Source organism: Armigeres subalbatus, chromosome 3, assembly GCF_024139115.2.
Source record: "Armigeres subalbatus isolate Guangzhou_Male chromosome 3, GZ_Asu_2, whole genome shotgun sequence".
Classification (NCBI taxonomy): Eukaryota; Metazoa; Arthropoda; class Insecta; order Diptera; family Culicidae; genus Armigeres; species Armigeres subalbatus.
The window spans coordinates 276,869,799-276,893,432 of record NC_085141.1 but is presented as its reverse complement, the minus strand read 5'-3'; the positions used below and the strand labels follow the sequence as shown (position 1 = coordinate 276,893,432).

General features: G+C 39.1%; 1 protein-coding gene across 1 annotated transcript in view; it reads right to left on the bottom strand.

Moving 5' to 3' along the window:
• LOC134219953 (uncharacterized) overlaps window positions 1-23,396 on the bottom strand; it is a 144,101-nt gene extending 120,705 nt beyond the window's left edge. The window contains exon 1 of the mRNA XM_062698859.1: window positions 22,633-23,396. Within this exon, the coding sequence (XP_062554843.1) occupies window positions 22,633-22,705 (73 nt within the window). The 5' untranslated portion in view covers window positions 22,706-23,396. The remainder of the gene's footprint in view (window positions 1-22,632) is intronic.
• Between the last annotated feature and the right edge of the window lie 238 nt (window positions 23,397-23,634).

The window sequence follows — 23,634 nt, the reverse complement described above, 5'->3', positions numbered from 1 at the left end:
AATTTACAGAATCGCCCCCTTATCTTCCTGAAAGTCGTAATCCTACGTCAAAATCCCAAAAAAACACCGTTTTTCTAGGCCACCAGAGTGTACTAACCTTTTGAACGTCTTTATCTTCTTCAATGACTCTACATTCCATCTGGAATATGACCTGCTTTTCAACTTCTTCTATTAGCATTCATTCAGTTATTGAATGAAAGCTTTTCTTTGCTCGCCATTGCATGAGTTGAGTATGTATCGAGAATGTTTCACAACCGAAAAAAAACCTTGGCCGGAACAAGAATGGAACTAGCCATCTCCGGATGGGCGAAATTTCGCCTTTGCTCGCAAAGCTGGAGATCTATTTTTAACGTGCAGACACAAAATGAACAAGACTAACTACATATCACACTGATCTCCGACTCAAAACAACTATGAATGTGATTTAAAAATGTGCTTAGTGAAAAAGACATAACATCTTGCTGAGGCGATAGCCACTAGTCCACCAAACCCGCCATAAACCAATGCAGACTGAGTGCTGCATGTCACAAAAACAATACGGTATTTTTTTCTACTACGTTCTCATATGTCCACACAAGTTGAAACCTGATACTGAAAAATCACGTGCCAATTGATTCTCTTAGTTTCGGTACCCAAAACAAACACTACATAGCTTTGGCATCCGCCGTTGATAGTTTCGTTGAACTATTGCCAACAAACACGCGTTATGCGTGCCAATCCGATTATTTGTTAAGCTTTACTTCTCGTGGCACATTCTTTTTTTTTGGTTTTCGATTATCCTTGCACCTGGGACATACCGTGAGGTATTTTTACCGATAGCATGCATCCATTACCACCACACCAACAGGTGAGAATAGTTGGCATTCGCTCTAAATCACGCGCCACGTTTGTGCTATTGTGATTCCCACGGGGACTTTTAGCAGCCAGTGTGATTGGACACCGAGTTTAAATAAATTTGTCGTTTGTATTGCGTGATATCTACCTACGTGTGTTATCCTGCTCTTTCGGTTTCGGAGCGGGGGAGTATATCTACCAATTGACCGGTCATTTTTAACATAGCGGTTATCGGTAACGCCTGTCAATGATAATAATATTTCACCTTTTTCTGGAGGAGTGTATAACTGTGCTAGGGTGGCGCAGAATGAAGGAAATCGCGGCGAAATGCTTTGCGCCAACTATTAGTTTTATTTCGTCAAAAATCAGCCATTGTGTTTTAATAATCCGATACTAAAAATTTGTTTGCAGTAATTTATATACATATTATACACAATTAATGATAACAATTTCCACAATCTTCTAACGTGTTGAAGAGGCTAGAATTTGAATATGAGCTTCTACAGCTTGTTGATGTGTTTAAATTAAGATGTTACAAGTTGTTAGGACCGAGCACTTTTTATTTGCCCCACCCTAAGGTATGCATTGCACCACGTTTTGCTGAATCATACCAATCCGATCAATTTCGCTAGCGAGCATGTGGATAAAACAATTTTGTGTTAAAGAGTAACAGACAACCGTCCCCGATATAGTCTCATGAAATGAGCGACAGTTGCCCGCTTAATTGCGTCCAATGAAATCCACCCACCACGGAGTTCTGCTCGATTGAATCAGTGAAAGAAAGCAATACCCACGTTTAATTTGGCTTCACCCAAACCTGCTGCCGGATCAGGAGTTGCTGTTTTGGTGAAGGGTTATTCAGAAAATACTCACGGGCGTCAAAGGACAGTTCTGAAATTCTTAAATCCTCCGGTCATAAGAATGGCTGGTGCTACCAAGCAAAACCATCCAAAAATCTATCAAAAATTATTCTATATCTGTCAAAAGTAATTTTGCCCTGCGAGCAAGGTTATTTGTAAATTATTGAACTGTCATTTTTAAGTTTAATTTGATTTTAATTCGCGAATCGGACCAAAGCCTCAGCATACAGAGAAACAAAAAATGAAATAGCGACGGAATGTGCGATGAATTTCAACAAATATTAGACGTCATATTTGAATCACCCCGTGAATTGCTCTCTGTCAAAATCATTCGATATCGTACGATCCATGACGTCATCATTATTGCGGACGCGACGCATCAATATCTTTGATTCAATAACACACGAACAGGCGGTCTTTTTTTATTCGGCTGACGAGTTTGGCCTCTTTGCTGCACATAATTCGATTATGGGGTTTTGCGGAATTTTAAATGTACTTTATGGGCTTCGAATTGATAGCAGATACTTATCTTGCTCAACCAATTGGACCCATAGTCATTCTTATCGCGTCGTCATCGGTAAATTAATAAGGCAACTATGTATATCAAATAAAAACTGAGAAATCTTTTGCTAAACAGCTTCCCATTTTGTGTTTTTTTTCAGCATTAACAGGAAGAACAGGAGATATTGATTTTTTTTGTGCTTCAATGAATAGAAATGTGAGAATTATAAAAAAAATCCAGATTCGAAATGTGAATTTCAGATAACAAAAATGACGTATTTTGCCTTCTTGCTTCTTCTATGTTGTTTGGTAGAATCCGAAACGAGCATGCATGTCCGGATGCCCAAACAAAAAAAGTCGATTTGAGAAAAGTCAAACACCTCAGGAAACTTTAGAGTTGATGGAATAAGTGGTCAAGTGAGTTTGCAAATTGATAACGATTTGAATAAATTGGTTGATGAAATGCAAATTAGTGTAGGTTCAAAATGGAGCTGACATTTAATCAGGTGATCTTTTCTTGCGTCACAATTTGCGGAATTTAACAATAATTTAAATAATGCTGCTAACAATCTCTGGGTCTCCAGTTAGCCTTGCGAGCAAAGGCGTAGGATTGTCAACCCGGAGATGGTAAGTTCGATTCTCGGTCCGGTCAAGGATGTTTTCGGGTGGGACACATTTACGACACCTTAGGCATAGTGTATCCAATATCCATTGTACTTGCCACACAAGATACATATTTAATTCACTGTAAACGTGTTCAAAGTATGTAATTCATCATTTTAAATTATTGTTCCGAATGTATTAAATGGTCAAATTACTCCACCAACCTTATTCAATCGGCAGATTATCCTGTCGTCTAATAATCATATTATTGGAGCATTGTATCGGTTCGGTAGGTCTACAAGTCAAATTAGTTAACGATCCAAACTACATGTAATATATAATTTGAATTCAAATTGCCAAAAAGATTTGATTCATCAATGAGAGTTAATATTCTGTGATTTGTCAACACTTTATCGTACTGCATACCGTTTTGGCTCAAATTCCGAACATCACTCATATTCCGAGCACTCGCGTTCAAATGACTATTTTGGCTTTATTCGTGTTATTTTCGGCATAGGATCTTGAATTCCTTTGTATTTTGGATCCTCAGTGCAAAAAACTGGTGAAAGTTTTTATTTCAGGGTCCTAAAACGCCAGTGTTCGGAATATGAAACATATTCAGGATTTGAGCCTTAACGGTAATATGTATAGATTTTGTTGATATTGTAGCAGAACCACACATATAACCCACATGAACAGTGTAACATTCAACCGTCTCAGTCGAGTTTAGTGGATCATGTGATGAAATGCTGCCATTTTAAAGCGGGTTTGGTAGCCATATGGCTACTGCTTCTGCCTCATACGCAGGAGGTTGTGGGTATTGAACCTGGGATTGGCCCAGGTCCGTTCCATTTTCCTACTTTGTATCTTTCTCTATATTCCTCATGTTCTAGCAATCGCTAGAACTGGAAATGGACTTCCATACCGTTTCCATCTCAATTCCTATACCTTCAACTTGAATATTCTAACAGTAATCTGCTAGAATTGGAAATGAACTATAAAGCGCGTTTCCAAACATCCAATTAGAAATTCCATCAGTTGCTTTCTCCTATCTATCACTTGGCAGCTCGTTAACCAAGACTGCCTCTCGAACCTAACCCAAAAATTCAAACAAATTCCGCATGAACTCGTGGCAAGTGCAGAGGTATATTCGGCTTGTAGTGGGCGAGTGATTGCATCATCATTTCCTCCCCCTTCCCTACATTGACTTGCATTCTGACGTGGCAGGCGCCAGTATGACCTAACAAATGAGATCACCAGTACTTGTACATTGAAGATGTGAGCTAGTCCCAAGCAAACATCTGTTGGTTCCCTGTGCAAGAACAGCTGATCTGGTCATAATGGAGTAGCAACTACGAGCAGTCAATCAAGCTCAAGCTCATGTGATGAAATGCTGCCATTTTAAGTTGATACGAATAATGGTTCGATGTATACGGGATGACTCTCATGGCTATCTCTCGCATTTCCTTCCTGGGTTTATGGATTTTTGGTAGTCCTTTAATCCTAGGTAAAACTCACTAGTTTCCCTACCCAAAACATAGCCAAATGGTTGGTAAAGGAGTTCCAAAGTATGCCGAAACCATTCCCCGGCAGGTTAGTCATCAACAAACAGGAGTTCGCCCAGAAGCTGTTGGAATCAGGACACATCAAAGAAGAGGACATCATGGTATCATTCGACGTAGCGGCATTGTTCCCTAGCGTTCCAGTGAAAGATGTTCTGTATCTTCTAGAGGATTGGCTGATAACACAAAGGACGGAAACAACATGGCGAGGAAAGGTGAAGATGTACCTAAATCTGGCAAGGCTATGCATGACGGAGAACTACTTCACATTTCGTGGCAACTACTACAAACAGACGAAGGGAGTACCGATGGGAAACCCGCTATCACCGTTTTTGTGCGAACTGTTCATGGCGAATCTGGAGAACAACCTACAGGAACAAGGAATACTAGCCGAGAAATGGTGGAGGTACGTCGACGACATCTTCAGCATTATCAACCGAAAGGTTCTACCCAGGATTTTGGAAAGAGAAACAACGTGCATAAGGACATCAAATTCATCTCCGAGGAGGAAAAACAAGATAAAACTACCTTTCTGCTGCTGGATCTGCTGGTCATCAGGGAAGCAAATACAGCACTGAGCCTCGAAATCTACAGGAAGCCCACGAGCACCATGAGAGTCATCCCATATACATCGAAACATTCGTATCAACATAAAATGACAGCATTTCATCACATGATCCACACGATGCAGACGAAACCCCTGAGCGAAGAAGGAAAAACGAAGGAACTACAATACATCTTGGAAACAGCGAAGATCAATGGATATCAGGAGAGGACTATACGAGCGAACATCAACAAGAAGGAAAGGACCCTACGACGTAATGTGCTTACAACGCTGACACCGATCGATTTGGGGTTTTGGGTTCATATGATAAACACATCACCAACCAGCTACGCATTCGACTAAGGGAATTCGGCATCGATCTAGTATTCTCCAGTAGAAGCAACCAACTCAACTCTCTATTGGGTTCAACGAAGGATAAAGTAGAAATGTTAAATAAGGCAGGCGTCTATAAAATAAGTTGTTCCAAACAAAAAGATCATTAGATGTAAGGTTCAAGGAACATATGGCGGAAGGAACATATGGCGGAAGTAAGTAAGAGGAAACGATAAAAGATTACATTACGAATTTAGATCTAAGGTAGCAGAGCATGTGTATAAGGAAAATCACCCCATTACGGCATCAAATATTAAAATCTTAAGAAATGTCTCTTCCCCATGGAAACTTGATGTAGCTGAGAGTTTGGAAATCTACCGACAGGTACAAACAGCGATGTTGAATAAGGATCAGGTAAACGGCAGCTCTTGGCTCTTCAAGTTTCTAACTAAGCAATAAGGTAATTAGCTGTATATGTAAATAAAGTAGGCAAATAAGATTAGATTAGGTACCTAGCGTAGTATAAATAGTGTAAGTTGCGATTGTTTTCTTCAAGTCGAATCTAGTACGAGACACTGAAGACGACCACACAGTTGCGGTCGAAATACGTATCTGCAAAAATAACAAAACGTAGTGGAATTAAACTAAACAGAGTACTAAACTCGTCTTAGACGGTTGAATACATTCCACTAAAAAGAGCTTAAAATATTTTTTCTGGGAGTGTTACATTGTTTCTTCACAAAATCGATCAACTGGACATTTCTTGAAACTGCACAAGCAATTATGCCTGAGTTCCAGATTTTTTTAAACAAATAAAGTTCTTCAACAGTGAAAGTCTTTAAATAAATATCTTTTGAATTTTCCTCCTTTCTTTTCAAAAAGTATGTGTGTGATCCTCAATGAAAGCAAGCCGCAAATCTCAGAAAAACAAAATTTGCCTTTCAAATGGCGCTCGTTTTTATTTAACGTCGGTTAATTAGAGAAAAGTTGAAAATTGAAAAAATTGTGTCAAGAAATAATGCAATGCAAATAATATTTTTTCCCGAAATTCTTTGTTCCACTGAAAAGGGAGACGGCGAGAATAGGCTTAACCATTAACTCTACCAAGACAAAGAACATGGTCGCGGCTAGAGATAGAGGTAGACCTAGTGGTGTTGATGCTGAGGTATTGCTTGATGGATAATACTTGTGACACATATATGATACCAATATCACTGTACAGCATAAAATCATATGTCTGTCACCCAGAATCACGCTGGTATCACGGTAGCACGATGATTTCCGTACCCTGCCCTGCGACCGTTGTATTGTACGAAACAGAACATAATTTGTTGTTTTGAAATGTCAAATACGCCGTTTGACATATGAAATAAAAACAAACATTTGCAAGCTGACTGAGTAAAATTCGTTTTTCTGAAATTCCGGATGATATTGTTCACAACATTGGCAAAATAATTATTCGTAAGCCCATCATTTGATACAAATACGCTCTGAACAAGTCTTCCCATTGATTTAGCCAGTTCTTGGGTTGTTTTCGGGAAAGATCTACCGTCTCTTTTGCATGATATTCAATGGTTTGAGTTCTGTATCGTGTGATTATGAACATTTTGTGCACGGATCCCATGGGTTTTAATTGGAATGAGGTCTAAGGATTGGGAAGGTTGCGGGCTCTTTGATTTGCCATTAGTCAGAAAAATCCGGAGTTCCGTGTCCGAATGAACCTTTACAGGATCTATGACCCAATTGAACGGTACTGGCTTTATCCTTCAGAATGTTCAAATGAATTAACAGTGGTCCCCAGCATGCTCACTATTGAGGGCCGCATTGCAATTTCAGCGAACTGTTGAAGCGGGCCGCAGTATACTCGCAATTTTTTTATTTTAAATTAAATTTTAGTACAACATGATTTTATGAATAAAATAAAACTTTATCAAAACGTTTTATTCCTGTAAATCTTTTTGAATAACATACTTGGAAAGACATTCAATTCTGCAGGTTCTATCGCCGTAGCTGACTGACCGTTTCTGCTCGTTCAGACTTGATGTACGAGAAAATTCTTTTGCAACACCATCTTTCGGTTCAGTTAGCAGAAAATATTCTGAGCTGTTTGTCTCCAAATTATTATATGACCTTATGTATTTATTTTTTTAAATATATTGTTCACTATTAGTTGTGAGGCATGATGACAACGACTATAATTACAATTACAAAATTTTACAAATAATAAATGTTTTGGCAACTTCCTTTGTTTTTAAAGGAAAATTCTTTATGGAAATTTTATTTTGCTACCAATAACGACAGCATGTTTTAAAAGTGTTTCTAAAGCCAGCTAATCTTGCCCGCAGTGTTGAATAGAAATCGAATAAATCTGCGTCCAAGCCTTGCTTTTTTCTATCAATTGAGTTTTCTGAAACCTTTTCTTCAACAGTATCGGAGAATGGAATTTTTTTTTTAAATTTCTATATTTTCTGTAGCTTAAAGTACGTTGGTGTGATAGTCAGCGTGTTTTCTGGAGCTATTAATCCAGCAATTTTCCAGTTGAATTTTGCTGACCCATAACTTATTTTTAATAGTAAAAGCATTCTTCTTACGAAGCAGTTTAAGGTAACATTAATCTTACATGAAGTTCAACACTAAGCTCGTTTTAATGCGCGACAAAAAAACACACATTTGCTATTTTTATAGCCCGGGGCAATAACAATAAAGCATATTTGCTGTCGGGCTTAGCCTACATAATATTGATGTAGTGATCAATTTCATTAAGCATGATGATAATACGATTCATGCTTCATATATCAACAATGGTGCATTCTTGACAGAATACCTGAACGAAAGAAAATCCACAATGGAAAGCTTCTTTTGTCATATAACGCCTAACAAAGGGCCACATGTAGTGTATTCTCTGAAATCCTTCGCGAGCCGCAGGAAAAGGCTTGGAGGGCCGCACTTTGGGGATCACTGAATTAAACGATCAGTGCCGTTTGCACTGAAATCATCCCAAACCATAAAATAGAGTGATTAACGTCCGCAGAAATAATTGTCTTGCGCATATTTCTGCTAAAATATCTATACGAAGAATTAGAAAATTATGACGTTTTCATATCGATCAATGAACTACTAACGCGAATTCACAATTTATTCAAAAAATATGGATAAATATTGTGTAATACTCATAAAAACTATAGTAACAGTTTATGATTTCTATATATTTTGATGAAAAATATAGTTTTGGAAAACTGTAGAATCAGTTCCAAAACAAGCTGTCAAATAGATACAACGGTGAAAAGAAAAGATGTGTGTCATGTTGGCACTGTTCGCGTACAGCGTGATACGAAAATCATTGTGCAGAAATCAAATGTCTGTCGATAGTATAAGTTGCTGAAGAATTTGTTTACCTTGGAACGCTTGTGACAATAACATTTCCGTGAAAAGTGAAAAGACGTCCTGCTACATGCAGACGGAAACAATGTTCTGCATAAAACCACCGATGAACCGACGTGTCACTGGCGCTCTCTGATTGTCTCACAATTTTTAACGGTCATTCGCTTTTGCGGGCGATCGCTCCTGTCAAACGAGCTAAGACGCAACTCCGCTGCAATGTTAGTACACGTAGGTTGGTGGCTGAGCTATGAAAACTTCGCGAGCCATTATGGGGGTGGCGGTAGTGTTTGATGATTTTTCATCATGGCGTCGTGGGCAGCAAATTTGAATTATTTTCTATGGGGTGACACGTTGGTTCGTCGGTAATAAAACTCTGATTCTACCAGTGGCCCTTTACGGACAAGAAGCGTGGACATTAATAGCGGGAAAATAGGAGGGAAACTTAAAAACGATGTGTGGAACAGACGCATGTATCACGAGATGTATCAAGTGTACAAAGATGAAAATAGTGTGAATCGTGTAAAATACGGCAGACTTTAGTGGGCTAGTCACTAAGTGCAAATGAAGAATAGCAAAACAATATTCAACAGAGAACCCGATGGAGGTGGGTGCCTTCCTGGAAGGCCACGAACACGCTGTCTGTACGTGATGGAATCTGCTTTTTCAGCATTGGATGTTTTTTAGCCAATCAATTGCTTTTTTCATCAAACGATGGAGTATCAATAACAAAATACAATGATACCGTTCACCAACTGATTTGAGCGAAATCACTGGTAACTGGTAGTTTCGGGCGAGGCCGGATATATACAGCTGATATCTATAGAAATATCGAATTCTTCAAAAGTTGTGGCCAATATAGCTAACTATGTCAATGCCAAGAACCGAGCACCTTTTTTCTTACTAAAATGAAATTTTTTCTATTACTTCTTAATTACTTCTAAATGGGATGACATTATTTGGCGCACACATAAAAAAGTGGATATACAGTATGGCCCATAAAAAAGGCGTTATCAAAAGAGTTCTTCTTCTTCTATGGCTCTACATTCCAGTTGTAACTTGGCTTTCCAACATATTCTCTCAACTATGTAACTACGTAACTACGTTTTTCATATTTCTATGGGCCATACTGTAAACTGTCGCATGTTTCGGGAAATCCCGGGACCGAATTTTAAAATCCATTTACGATGCTATTCACAAGCAGAATTTTGATACTGAAACAAAAAAGCTAACAAATGGATATGACGCGGATTTACAAGATGATGTTGAAGCAACATGTGAATTTGGTGTGAACTTTAAGGTAGTTTTCATAGAATAAAACTCTTTTTTTTGCAGTTCATGTTTGCACTATTGTTAAAAAACTGATGAGCTATCATTTAACTGTGTACACCCAGGTTTTTTCTTACGCGGTTGGAATTCATTAATTTTTCGGTTAACCTGAACTTTTACAGCTTTTCAAATGCCCCCTGAATTTTCTTTGATTTTTTCTGAATTTTTTGGTGGGGTTAACTCATTGCTTCATTGACCCTGAAGGTCTTAAACGACCAAAACCAAACCGTGTAAAAAAAAACCTGGGTGTATATCATTTTTAGAGATGTGGCCTCAAAGTTGGGTACAGAATACCAAAACTTAAACCTAAGTTTAACGTTAAGATGTCGTGAGACGTCTCACTACTCACTTCGCACTTCTCACTTTTTACAGTGAAAAGTGATAAATGAGGAGTGAAAAGAAAGACGTCTCATTTCTCACTTCTCACTGTGAAAAGTGAGTAGTGCGAAGTGGGTAGTGAGACGTCTCACTACTCATTTCGCGCTTCTCACTTTTTACAGTGAGAAGAGAAAAATGAAGAGTGAGAAGTGAGACGTCTTTCTTCTCATTCCTAATTTCTCACTTTTCAAATGAACTATTCGGCTAAATGACCTATTCGGCCAAATGTCCTATTCGGCCAAATGACCCTTTCGGCCAAATGACCCTTTCGGTCAAATGACCTTTTCGGCCAAATCATCCTTTCGGCCAAATGACCCTTTCGGCCAAACGAACCTTGTAAGACGTCTCACTACTAATTTCGCGCTTCTCACTTTTTACAATGAGAAGAGAAAAATGAAGAGTGAGAAGTGAGACGTCTTTCTTCTCATTCCTAATTTCTCACTTTTCAAATGACCTTTTCGGCTAAATGACCTATTCGGCCAAATGTCCTATTCGGCCAAATGACCCTTTCGGCCAAACAACCCTTTCGGTCAAATAACTCTTTCGGCCAAATGACCCTTTCGGCTAAACAACCCTTTCGGCCAAATGACCCTTCCGGCCTTTCGGCCTGATGGGTTTCGGCCTAATGGTCTGTACGGCCTAGTGGCATTCGGCCAAATGGCTTTCGGTCGAATGGGTTTCGGCCAAATGACCCTTCCCCCGTGTCAAATTTCCTAAACACGCCAGAACTGCGCCCATCAGAACAATACTGGACCATAATGAAGGAGCACCAACCATGGGTTGACATGCAAAACACTGTCGATTATTAGGTCGTGCAGAACATTCGGATATAAAGGCAAAATAAATTAAAGGAATGATGCCAAAATCAACTCAAATTGTTTCTTTTTATTCCCTGAAAATTTCTCGATAATCATATAAAAACTAGTATTTTGACAATGAATTTTGTTTGTGCGGATTTCAAACGTAAACCCATTTATGGTTTTAACACAGCTATGGATGTCTGATTTTTTCAATAAATCGATTATCCAGAAATCAATAGTTTTTCGTGCCAATCGATTGGCACGATTAATCGACAACTAATCTATTAATCCACAGTCAACAAAAAAACATATATCATGCAATATAAGATGCTGTAACATCAAATACGATCTTGTGTTGACTGAGTCGATAAAATCAATTAATTTTAAAATATAATTTAATATAAATATAATAGAAAGCCTTATTATGTAAACAAGTTTCTCGGCATAATGGGAACAGCGTAACAAATTTAAAACTTTACAGCACTTGTCATTGATCAAAAATTACGTTAACTTTTTTGTCAGATTTCGATTGTTTTTTAGATAGAAATTTCAAAAATTGGGAACAAACAAAGATTATAAAGATTGTTAGAAGAAATGGGAAGGATATTGTACGCAAGGCATGTTGCAACAACAGTTTGTAAATTAAGTGGGCGGACCTGATGCAAAGCGGCGTGAGGAGTCTGGAGCATGGGCGTAGCCAGGATTTCGAGCAGGAGGGGGAGCAACTTTTTAAGATCTTCTGAATCGTAATTTCGACAAAATGTGAATGAAGAATCAAAATTTGATTTTCTTCCAAGGAACGCTGAAATTAATCATCCTGAACGCGTCAGATTTTTTTTTTCGTTTTGGAAGTCAAAAGGACCATGGTTTATTTTAATAATAGATGGAAGATGCGTCCTCGACATTTTTGGTCTTGTTTGATGTACATAATGAAATTGTATAAAAGGGTTCAAACGCACTAGCAAAACAAACTCAGTGCACTTGACTTAAGCTTTGACAGTTACTATATGGGCCTGATGTTCTGGAGTGATGGTTTATTCGATCTGAAAGGTTGCCTTTTCAATAACAGAAGTTGCTCAGCCCAAAACATGTCTTAAAATGTCTTAAACACAAAAACATCAAGTTTACTGATCTAGACTATTACCAGACCGATGCAATATCGATGCAAAAAACGAGGTAGGGCTTTAGGACCCATTTTTTGCATATTCTGAACTTCTATAAAAACACATGAATACCTATTATCGCTTAGACACAATTTCTATGTAAGTTCGAAAAACTTTAAAACCAAATCCAGAACCAGCAGTTACTAATCTACTGAGGATATAAGAGATTATCCGGCAATCCAATGGTCGGCTAGCTATTTGGTAATCAAAGATTTTCCGCAACACAAAAACCTCACAACCGCTTAAAGAGCAATCGTGGGCAGTGTGGGTGGATCTGGACCATGCGGTACCTACGTCTTTTCTTCTTGAAATAATTGGTTGACCCTAGCTTAGCCACCTTGGCTGGTCGATAGGGGACATCCTTGGCGATCAAAGCCAACGGCCAGCAGATTTGTCCGATAATGAACAACGTTATCTTTTATGGTTTATTGTAATTGCAACCTTATAAACCCTTAGCTTGATTTTGGTCGAGCTTTTGACACAACACGAAACCAACTATGATTTTGCAACACTACTTTGTACAAGACCCACCAAGGAACTTATCGTCTTTGAAGTAGAAATATTATTTTCAGTGTATCTTTGGGGATTATTCTTAACCCTCGAGGACTCGCACCGTTGTGAAAAGTACAATACTAGCAAAAAACACGCTGGTTGGCATGAGAAAAAAAAACTTATTTTCCGCTAAAAAAATGCTTAACTGTCAAAAACATCGTAAATAAATACATATATTTTAAAATCCGCGTAAAAAGTGTCAGTCTGTTGAAATAGTGTGTCCAGTGTCACAATAAGTGAAGAAATATAAAGTATCATGAAAAAACAAAAACCTTTCGTTTTTAGGAACATTAATGTGTCGAACGTGTTGCCAAAATCGAATGGGGTCTGAATTGGCCAAAATTTGAGAAATCTTGCTAGCTATAAAACATACATTTCATAAGAATATCATAATTTTAAAGGAAGAGCCCCGACAGTTTTACACTAAACATGAAACTTTGACTCACGTTGCATCTGAATTGCCCACAAATTGTTACTACAGCATCTAATCCAAAAATTTCAAAATATGCAAAAAAATTACGATGGCCTCCTGATACAAAGTGATAGTTGCTGCAGCTTTTCGCACAGGTCACATAGGAAATTTGTTTTGGATTGGCTCTAATGCCAATGTCTTCAAACTGCCATTCTACTCATTTTATACTACAAAGATGATTTTTGAAAATATTTTTTATAACATTTGATTGCTTCCTTGACTTAATCTGAATGATGTTCGAAGTATACATACGTAGGACAATAAATGTACGTAAAGCTCTTTCCTTTCAGTTGCCACACTGCTTAATGATTGATTATTATCTTTTAGTTTTTAAACCTTCCATGTCAAGCACCAGTGATTACTGCCGCGGAAGGTAATCAAGTTCATTTCTGTTCCGCTAGAGATAAGCTTGAACTAAAGCGAAAGTTTTCTATTAGTCACGTGATCATCCCTCAGGTCGATTACTCTCATGCCGTCATCGCAGCTGTACCAACACTCTCGCTGTTTGATGGCCAATTCGCCACCTTATCAAACGGCCCGTGTTTGAGGTCACTATCGATCACCATCGGACGATTCCACCTATTTTGTACCGGCACATCATTCACGCCAACCGCACATCATCAAACATGCCAATCCATTGTAGGTAACTAGTTTGCCAAGCACTCTAGCAGTGCAGTGCCGAATGCGTCGTGTCGCTGATGAGTTCCATCTTTACCAGCGACAGATCGCCACACTGGGTCGCAAGCACCGGCGATAATGGCACAATCATGTAAAACGTAGCACCTGCCAGGCACGCGTCAAAAGCTGCATCGGAAATCTGTAGTAAAAACTGTTTCTTTCATTGCACGTACAGAATGAATCCAGCTATGCTGGCATGTTAGACTGGTTCAATATTTTTAAAATGAATATAACGTTGAGCATCATGGTGAAAGGTACTCGATTCCAATTTTATAAAAAACTTATTCCAATGAAAGCTTTCACTTGAGTATAAAGGTGTGCATTGTCGTCACATCAATTAATGAATGCTGCTCTATCTACCAGGTATAAGTCTTAAAAAAAACAATTTCTTGATTTTTTCGCCAGTTCGGAGTTTTTTAAAGCAAGAATAATGAAATATTTAATGAATATTTCGGATAACTTTTCGTGGCAATTAAAAAGAATTTCTTGGAGAATCAGAATAAATTTCCATGGAGGGAGTCGCTAGTTAGCTGTTCAACTGAGCTCCCCGGCAAAAATAAAACTAGTAGATTGAATTTAAAATATAGCCATTTTTTCAGTTTTTTTTTAATTTCCCATTTTTAATAAATGTAGCATTATGACTCAAACGAGACAATTACTTTCTAAGACCCTAAACCTAAACATTCAGAGGATAAAAAGAACGCAGGATCAAATGAATTAATGATCTCATGTAAAGAATCACACACATCAATTTGATTTTCCGAAAATGACTGATATTCCTTATATATCAGTTATTTCAAGACATTGACCTTTAATTTTTCAAACATATTTGTTTCTAGTGCAGTCTATCTAAATACATCAAACTATAAACCAGTGATAGATTCTGGGATAGCCGGGCTCAATCAGGTTCAAATAACACGCTGACACTTGGCTCGTTCATTCAGCCACTCGACAATTCCATGGATAGAGATTTAGCCAAGAATAGATTAGGGTGGAACAAAATTGAAGTTTGGTTTACTATTGAGAGAAAACTCGAGATTGATGGATTGAGTGTTGAATTACAATTTGAGGAATACTCGACTCAAATGTTTTACGAAATTAGGTTTGGAGTGTTGTCCAAACGCCATTTATATTTTACCAAAATCTTCAAATGGAAGTTTCAAAATATACCATACCATCCCCTTTGATTTACTGCGTTAATATTATAAACACAATTTAAAAAATATCTAGAACTTGAATCTTTTATATGATCAGCCCTAATGTACATGCGTATCATTCCATTATAGAGTAGGAATGAAAATTCAGAATTGACCACACATTCAACAGGCGAAACTGCGAAATGGAAATCGGAAGTCTACGTCTTGGTCCCCCAGGACATGGCCCGGGTAGTCGATTGAAATGAAATTAACTACCTATTCCCATTTGGTCCACTTGTCGATTTAGAATTAAGCACTGGCAGTGCGACAGACGCAGCCCGCGCCGCTACATTACCGCGAACCAGTTCATTCGGTTGAACGGTGATGCAGTTTTTCACTCGCTACACTATGCTTCGCAACTTGAACGTCCCGGGGAAAATCGGTAAGCTGGGCACGCGTTTCTGCCCACGGATGGCACGATGTTGGTTCACAGCAACACACGGTGGCGATGAATAATGGTTTGATGGCCTCTCTACATTGGATGTGACCACGAAAAAGAGCATTCAATTGTCGGGAAACTGAATTTGCATGCCAAACACCGTAATTATTCTGCTTTGCAACTAGACTGAAAGGGAACTGTGGATATTGTTTGCATTTTAAGAATACATAGGAAGTTGGTAAGATCAGAACGAACAAACGTGAACATTGTATGCTTGCTACGCAGCACCACACGCGAGGATAATTCATAGTAGTTGAGTTGGTAACTCCGATGGTTCACAATTAACGGCCTGGACAAATTGAGTACATGTACGAAACACAGAGTCTTAAAATCTTAAACACATGTTATAGCATATTGAGGACAAACTTTTCTGAATCCAATTTTGTTCCACTGTAATTTTTTTTATTCTATCCTTATCGACGCAACAAAGCCAAAATAAGAATATGACAGTTATTTCTTGCTTCTTTATCGAGATTGGTGCCTCTGAAATTTTGAAATTTATTGATCGTCATTTCTTGTTTCGGCAATCTCCCGAAAGCGCTTTTTGGTATTCCAAACCCCAAACTATTTTTCAGCGGTCGTCCAGACGCGTTTTTTGATTTTCCCAACCACAATCCATTTTCCAGCAGTCTTTCAGACGCGTTTTGTGAACTTTCAAACACATACCACATTGCCTTGTGCTTTTTTTAATCCATCAAATATTTTATTTTCCGCACATAAACCTCTTGAATTAAGCTCACCTTTTGAAATCAGCGGCAGGATCCAAAAAATAACCTGGCAGGAACGCCAAAATGTGTGACCCCAAATGACCGGAGCGAAATCCGATGTACGTGCACGGCACGGAGATCTGACAAGAAGAGGCCGAGTCATGGCTTGCTGTTCATCGATAAACAGACAGCTTGGCGCCTATATTTCTTAGTTTGCCGCTTTCTATGAACGATGCGCTCCTAGCTCTATGACCTTCATTCTTGGCATTGTGACTTTTTTTTTATCACTTAAGCCGTTTTATTCTCGGGGCTTACGACCTTTATCTAGGGTAGGCCCTCCTCCCGATAAACCGCCGTACCTTCACTTATTGGTGGTACTAGCTTTCTCCATTCTTTCTGATCGGAAACTTGCACAACTTTATTCAACTTAGAAGTTACACCGGTGGAGGCCATGTTTTGTCGCAACTCCGCAGCCTGGCTTACTGCCAACTCCTTCTCATCGGTAACCTTGTTCTCCCCTCCATATTTTAGGTTATATTTTTTTTCGAACCTGGCATTTTGAGATTTATTCCTACGTTAAATGTTTTTTTTCTTCTTTATTGAAGAGGCTTTCAGCTCTTGGCTGGTTCACCTCTGACGTTAAAGGTCCGCGTAATGTGTTTGGAAATTCATCACATTGCAGGATACGAAGGATCAACCCAATTGGTCGGATTTAAACAAGGTCCGTCCAGTAACTTGGCTTTGCATACGACATTGATGTTCTGGTACGAACTTTGAGATGGTAGAAGTCTTTATAAGGCTGAAGAGCATACATCGAAGACGAATTACATGATGAGAATAGGCTCAATAGCTCTGTTCGTGTATTTGAGTACACTTCATACTGGGAAATCGTATTTATTGGAGGCCGCAAATCCTTTTGATCGAATAGAGTAAAGCTTTGTATCTAATTAACTGTCAGTCCAACACCTTAATAAAGATGAAAAATCTGTCAGTCCTCTATGAACACAAGACCTGGAAAACGCTTGAGGAGGACCAACGCGTATTTAAAGGGTGGTAGGTCATTCGGTATAAAGTCGCTTAACATAAAGCGTTTATTCTTTAAATTCTGACGTTTGCTAGTTTGAAGGCAAGGGTACATATGACACGTCATTTCAAATAATGCAATTGCCCGGCAATAGGTAAGAGAGAATGTGATTCCTTGTTGCAATTCATGCATTTGCTCAGTTTAAGGCAAGGGAAGGTATGATTTCTTCTCTCAAAGAATGCATTTGCCTGGCGGAAGGCAAGAGAGGATATGTTTTTTCTTTCCATTCAGACATTTGCTTGATCTAAGGCAAGGTAAGATATGAACATTTCTTTCAGAGGATGTATTTGAACGGCAAAAGACAAAAGCAGATATGGTACCTTTTTCCATTCATGCATTTGCTCAGTTTAAGGCCAGGGACGATAGGATCTCTTCTTTCAAAGGATGCCTTTCCCGGCAGTAGGCAAGAAAAGATATGGTTTCTTCCTTAAATTCTGGCATTTGCTTCTCTTAAAGAATGCATTTGCCAGGAAGCATTCAAGAAAGATATTTTTTTCTAAAAAGTATGCACACTTATTTTTTTTACTGGGATCTCAGCAATTTGTTCAACTTTTACCGAGATTTGCACAGCTGAGCCCCAGCAAACATGTTTTTTGGCTCTGTCAACATTGCTGAAAATTAGCAAATAATTTGCCGAAACCCAGCTAACAAACCTAATTTTTGACGGGATATCAGTTTTTATTTTGCTTGACACACGGCTGTGCGGATTTTGCCGAGCTGCAAGAATAAAAACGTGCATTTTAAAGCACGTATCATTCCTGTCAGAGGAAGAGAAATTATGTGTGTTACGTAAAGACTCTAGGGTATCTTTAAAACCGAGCTTTTAACAGAAGGTAAGAAGATCCACTGTGTCATAAAGCAATAGACTCAGCTCGACAAACTGAAGTGATGTTTGTATGCATGAGCTCTACAATATGATTGATCTTGGATAAAACTTTGAGGGCCCTCCTTAGCCGTGCGGTAAGACGCGCGGCTACAAAGCAAGACCATGCTGAGGGTGGCTGGGTTCGATTCCCGGTGCCGGTCTAGACAATTTTCGGATTGGAAATTGTCTCGACTTCCTTGGGCATAAAAGTATCATCGTGTTAGCCTCATGTTATACGAATGCAGAAATGGTAACTTGGCTTAGAAACCTTGCAGTTAATAACTGTGGAAGTGCTAATTGAACACTAAGCTGCGAGGCGGCAATGTCCCAGTGGGGGATGTAATGCCAATGAAGAAGAAGAAGATAAAAGTTTGCTTTTTCCTGTGCGCGGATTGAAATTTTATCGGGGGCGGTGGTAACGTGTGTCTGCCTTGGCCAATTCTATGCATCAAAATTTCTGCGGAATTCTTCTGAAGCTCCTCCAGAAGTTTCTAAGGAAGTTCCTCCTGGCATTCCTTCAGATGTTTCTCCCGGAATTCCTCCACATGTTTTTCCTCTAGGAATTCCTCCGGAAGTTGCTCTAGGAGTTCCTTTGGAAGTTCCTCCGGAAGTTCATCTGAAAGTTTCTCCAGAAGTTCCTCCCAGGAATTCCTTCGGAAGTTCCTCCAAGGAATTCCTTCGGAAGTTCCTCCCAGGAATTCCTTCGGAAGTTCCTCCCAGGAATTCCTTCGGAAGTTCCTCCCAGGAATTCCTTCGGAAGTTCCTCACAGGAATTCCTTCGGAAGTTCCTCACAGGAATTCCTTCGGAAGTTCCTCCCAGGAATTCCTCCGGAAGTTCCTTTGGAAATTCCTCCGGAAGTTCCTTTGGTAATTCCTCCGGAAGTTCCTTTGTGAATTCCTCCGGAAGTTCCTTTGTGAATTCCTCCGGAAGTTCCTTTGTGAATTTCTCCGGAAGTTCCTTTGGGAATTCCTCCGGAAGTTCCTTTGGGAATTCCTCCGGAAGTTCCTTTGAGAATTCCTCCGGAAGTTCCTTTGGGAATTCCTCCGGAAGTTCCTTTGGGAATTCCTCCGGAAGTTCCTTTGGGAATTCCTCTGGAAGTTCCTTTGGGAATTCCTCCGGAAGTTCCTTTGGGAATTCCTCCGGAAGTTCCTTTGGGAATTCCTCCGGAAGTTCCTTTGGGAATCCCTCCGAAGGTTCCTCTGGGAATTCCTCCGGAGGTTCCTTTGGGAATTCCTCCGGAAGTTCCTTTAGGAATTCCTCCGGAAGTTTCCTTTGGGAATTCCTCTGGAAGTTCCTTTGGGAATTCCTCCGGAAGTTCCTTTGGGAATTCCTCCGGAAGTTCTTTTGGGAATTCCTCCGGAAGTTCCTTTGGGAATTCCTCCGGAAGTTCCTTTGGGAATTCCTCCGGAAGTTCCTCTAGGAATTCTTCCGAAAATTCCTCTAGGAATTCATCCGGAAGTTCTTCCAGGAATTCCTCCGAAAGTTCATCCAGGAATTCCTCCGAGAATTCCTCCAGGAATTCCTCCGAGAATTTCCGAAAGGTAATCCTTTATACTCACCTCTTACCCAGCTCACGAGATTTCTACCGGAAATTCCTTCGGTATTTCCCCCGAAATTCCTCCAAGAATTCTACTCGAAAATCGTTTAGAAATTCTTTAGAAGATGAATTTTTCTGGAAAATTCCTAAAAGAGTTCTTTCCGGCTATTCCTACAGAAATTATGAAAATTGAAATTTTCTCCAAAAATATCTCCGGAAATTCCTCTGAGATTTCACCAGAAACTTTTATAATTCCCACGGGATATTCTCCAGAAACAATTGAGTTCATTGGCCATAGCGGTCTTTATGAGTACTGTTTTTCGCTCCTACATCCAACTAACCGAAATGTCAAAGCGTATTTGATGCTCATTAAAACTGCTATCGCCAAAAGATTTCAATCTCAAAAGCACAAGTTCAGTCGATAGCTCCTGTATAAATAATCCAGAAATTACTGCGTCCCCTAAAAAATCTCCAGGTACTTACCGCATAATCACCCAGAAAACTCTTCTGAATTTTTATTCCGGGCAATTCCACCCGAAAATTTTCTCTCATTTTTTCCCACGAGGTCCTCTAGAAATTCTTCAGAAAAAAATCATCCAGGAATTTCGCGAAATTTACTTCAAGAATTCTTCCAGAAATCCCTCAATAAGCTCCCCGGAAATTTCTCCGAAAACTAGTCGGCGAATTGAATTGAAACTCCCCCAGAAATTCATCAAGGTATTCTCCAGAAATTTTCATGAATCGCGCCGGGATATTCTTTTTTTAAGGAGAATTACGCAGGCGATTTCATGGAACATTTCCTGCAGAATTCACTGAAAAAATTCTCGAAGAAATTGCTGGTTTGCATCCCTGGAGGATTATTTAAATAAATTCTTGAATGATGTTCGATGTAATGAGTGGTTTTCCCATTGGACTTAAGCCATCAGTCAGTACACTTTTTATCATAAAGACACATAAAGACAAATATTAGTCAAGTCAGCCTGAAGTCCAAGTCGGTTTCTAATCAGTCGAATAGATGTGCGGATTATCTTGACACATATTTGTCGATATGACAAACAGTGGACTACAGGCCACAGAATTCTTAAAAATATCCTGGAAAACAAGTTGAAGAAATTTTAGAAATTGAGTAAAAATAGTCATGCGGAATTTAATAAAATGTCTTGCCGAATTTCTTAACAAATTTTACCTGTTATTCTGAAATAATTTCATACCGAAATAACAGAAGCATTTTTGTAGAAATTTCCGGAGGTATTCTACAAGCAATTCCTTAAATTCCTGAAGAACAGTTTCTACATTTTCTGAAACATTGACTGCCTGGTGGGTTTTGAAGAAAACTCTGATTATGTTTGGCTGTTGTATAGCAAGGGATCTAGTGGCAAGTTGGCCTTACAAATACTTTTTCTCACAACGTTTCTCGCACTAATTTAGCTATAAATCAGCTCCATTATTGGACAACATTATTGGAAATGAGAATAAATTCTCCACATGTACATGAAAGTAGATAAATTTCATATAAACGTGACTAAAAATGTGTATGTTGGGCAAGAATTAGATAACACTTTTGTAAAACTGCAAGAAACCATATCGCTTCAATAGTCCTTCAATAACTATCGGCGTGGTAAACCTTCACACGCCGGCGATTCATTTTTAACGGCCGCAGCGCAAGAAAATTGTTGTTGTCCTATACTGTTGTCAAAAAAATATAAATATGTTTATGGTTCATTTAATAGTTTAATAGTATAGCAATGTATATAGATAAAAAATGTTATGCCAAATTTTCAGAAAGATTGCAGGTTTTGCCAATTAATTAGATTTGTTTGTATTTCTCCTTGTAAAACGAGTTTAAAATATTCAACAGCATATTACTCAAGTTGATGAAAACTGACATGGGACGCTTATGCGAATAGGAGCAGTATAGAACGATTACTATTTAGACACTCCGATTCACATTTACCAAAGTCAGAACTATTTATTCAAGCTTGTTTGTTTTGGTTGGTTGAAACATGTTGCCGACCAGTAGAATGTACAAATCACAGCTGTCTAAAATCAGTGGCAATCAAAATGGAAAGTGGAAATCAAAATTGTAATGTGAGAGAATTTGTCATTACACTACATATACCTAATCTACGTCCATTCATTAATTTTCTACAAAGTTAGTTCTGATAGCTTTTCGACGTTATTGCTATTTTCAATTAGTATCCACTTCAATATGTACCACCGTAACTCAACCACAATTCCGCCATTTCCACAGCAGTACCAATATCAATTTCCAACGGTTTACCACACGAATTCATCAAATTGTTTTTCAAATCCACTTAACAAAACTTATCCTACTGGAAACCTGCTCTGCACATGACAACGAACGCTCAACAAAGTGCAATACATTTTAACTACAATTTCAGGACGAAACACTAATAAAGCAGACTTGAAACCAATAATCCAAGGACGAAAAGTTAATCATATTTACGGTCATCGGAATCTTCTTCCTGCACTTTTCGTATTTTTTATGAGAGGTTAAAAGAGCTACAACATCAACATCAACAAGTTTATTTTTGCTTCCGGATGTACAAGCGTGGCCACACCACCGACCACTCAACGGTGAACCAGTAGAAGAACGGATAGCATAAATCAACAAAACACCGGTGGCGGCCGGCACGGATCCGGATTTTACCGGAAGTTAGATGGGATGGGGTGTGCAAACAGAGAGTGATACCACCCCCGATTTAACACGCCGACCGAAGAAATCCAAACAAAGCGCATTCCACCTCCCCTTTCCGATTTCCACTTGCAGCGTGGAAGGCGCGAGAAAAACTTACCGGTAATGAAAACGGTTATCAGTATACTCAAACGGTTGTAGAACTTGCCCAAGCTGGCCGTCGTGGGAAACATGTTGCTGGAAGGAGAACTTCTTTTTCTGCTGGGAATGATTTCCACCGGAACACTTTTTTATATCTTATTGAAAGCACACAATTTAAATCTCTTTACCCTCAACTACACTGTTTACCGTGCTCTTAGCAAGATCTATCTTCGAACAGTGACGGATTTGTTACGAAAATAAACGCAAACGTGCAGAGATGAAGATCGTAGGTAGTCTAAACTGCACTCACTTGCGCAATTCGGATAATTTCTATTTCTAATCTCTTGAATTGAAACACGGTCACTTGATGTGTTGATTAGCTTGTCAAAATTTGACGAGTACTCTTCACTACGGTATCAGATCTTTGCCTCCAGATTCTTCTATGGTTATGATGACTACGTAGTTGAAGTCTTTCCTCTTCTCGGAGTATTTCCTCTCAGCATCCACAGTCTTTCCGGTGTGAGTCAGATAATTAGCAACTGCACTGCATCAAACACCGCTTCGAATGATAAGACCATCCGGTTAGCCCCACCGATTGTAATGTGTATTGGCAAACAATCACTTGCGAATATTCAAACACGCACACACCTCAGGTGCGAACCGCCACGACGAAACAATTAAACCACCTGATCTCCTTGCCTTTCGCTATTGACGCCACCCGGTAGAGTATATTCTTTTAGCAACCAAGCGCGGCGACTGTTAACTGCCAACTGAAATGCTTGGTCGAATGGGGAGGCATCATGCTCATGCTTTCTATCCATCGGTTATTACCAAGCGTGTATACCAACGTGGCGCGAATGCTACGCTACAACATCAGTGCGGCAAATTACTACAATCCCCAATGATACATTGAACGATGCTGCGCAGTTGGGGCCATGCAACAAAACAACTCTGCAGTGTTACATCGACGGCATGCATCAATGCCACCCATATCACTTCTACTGAGGGGGGTTTTGTTTCG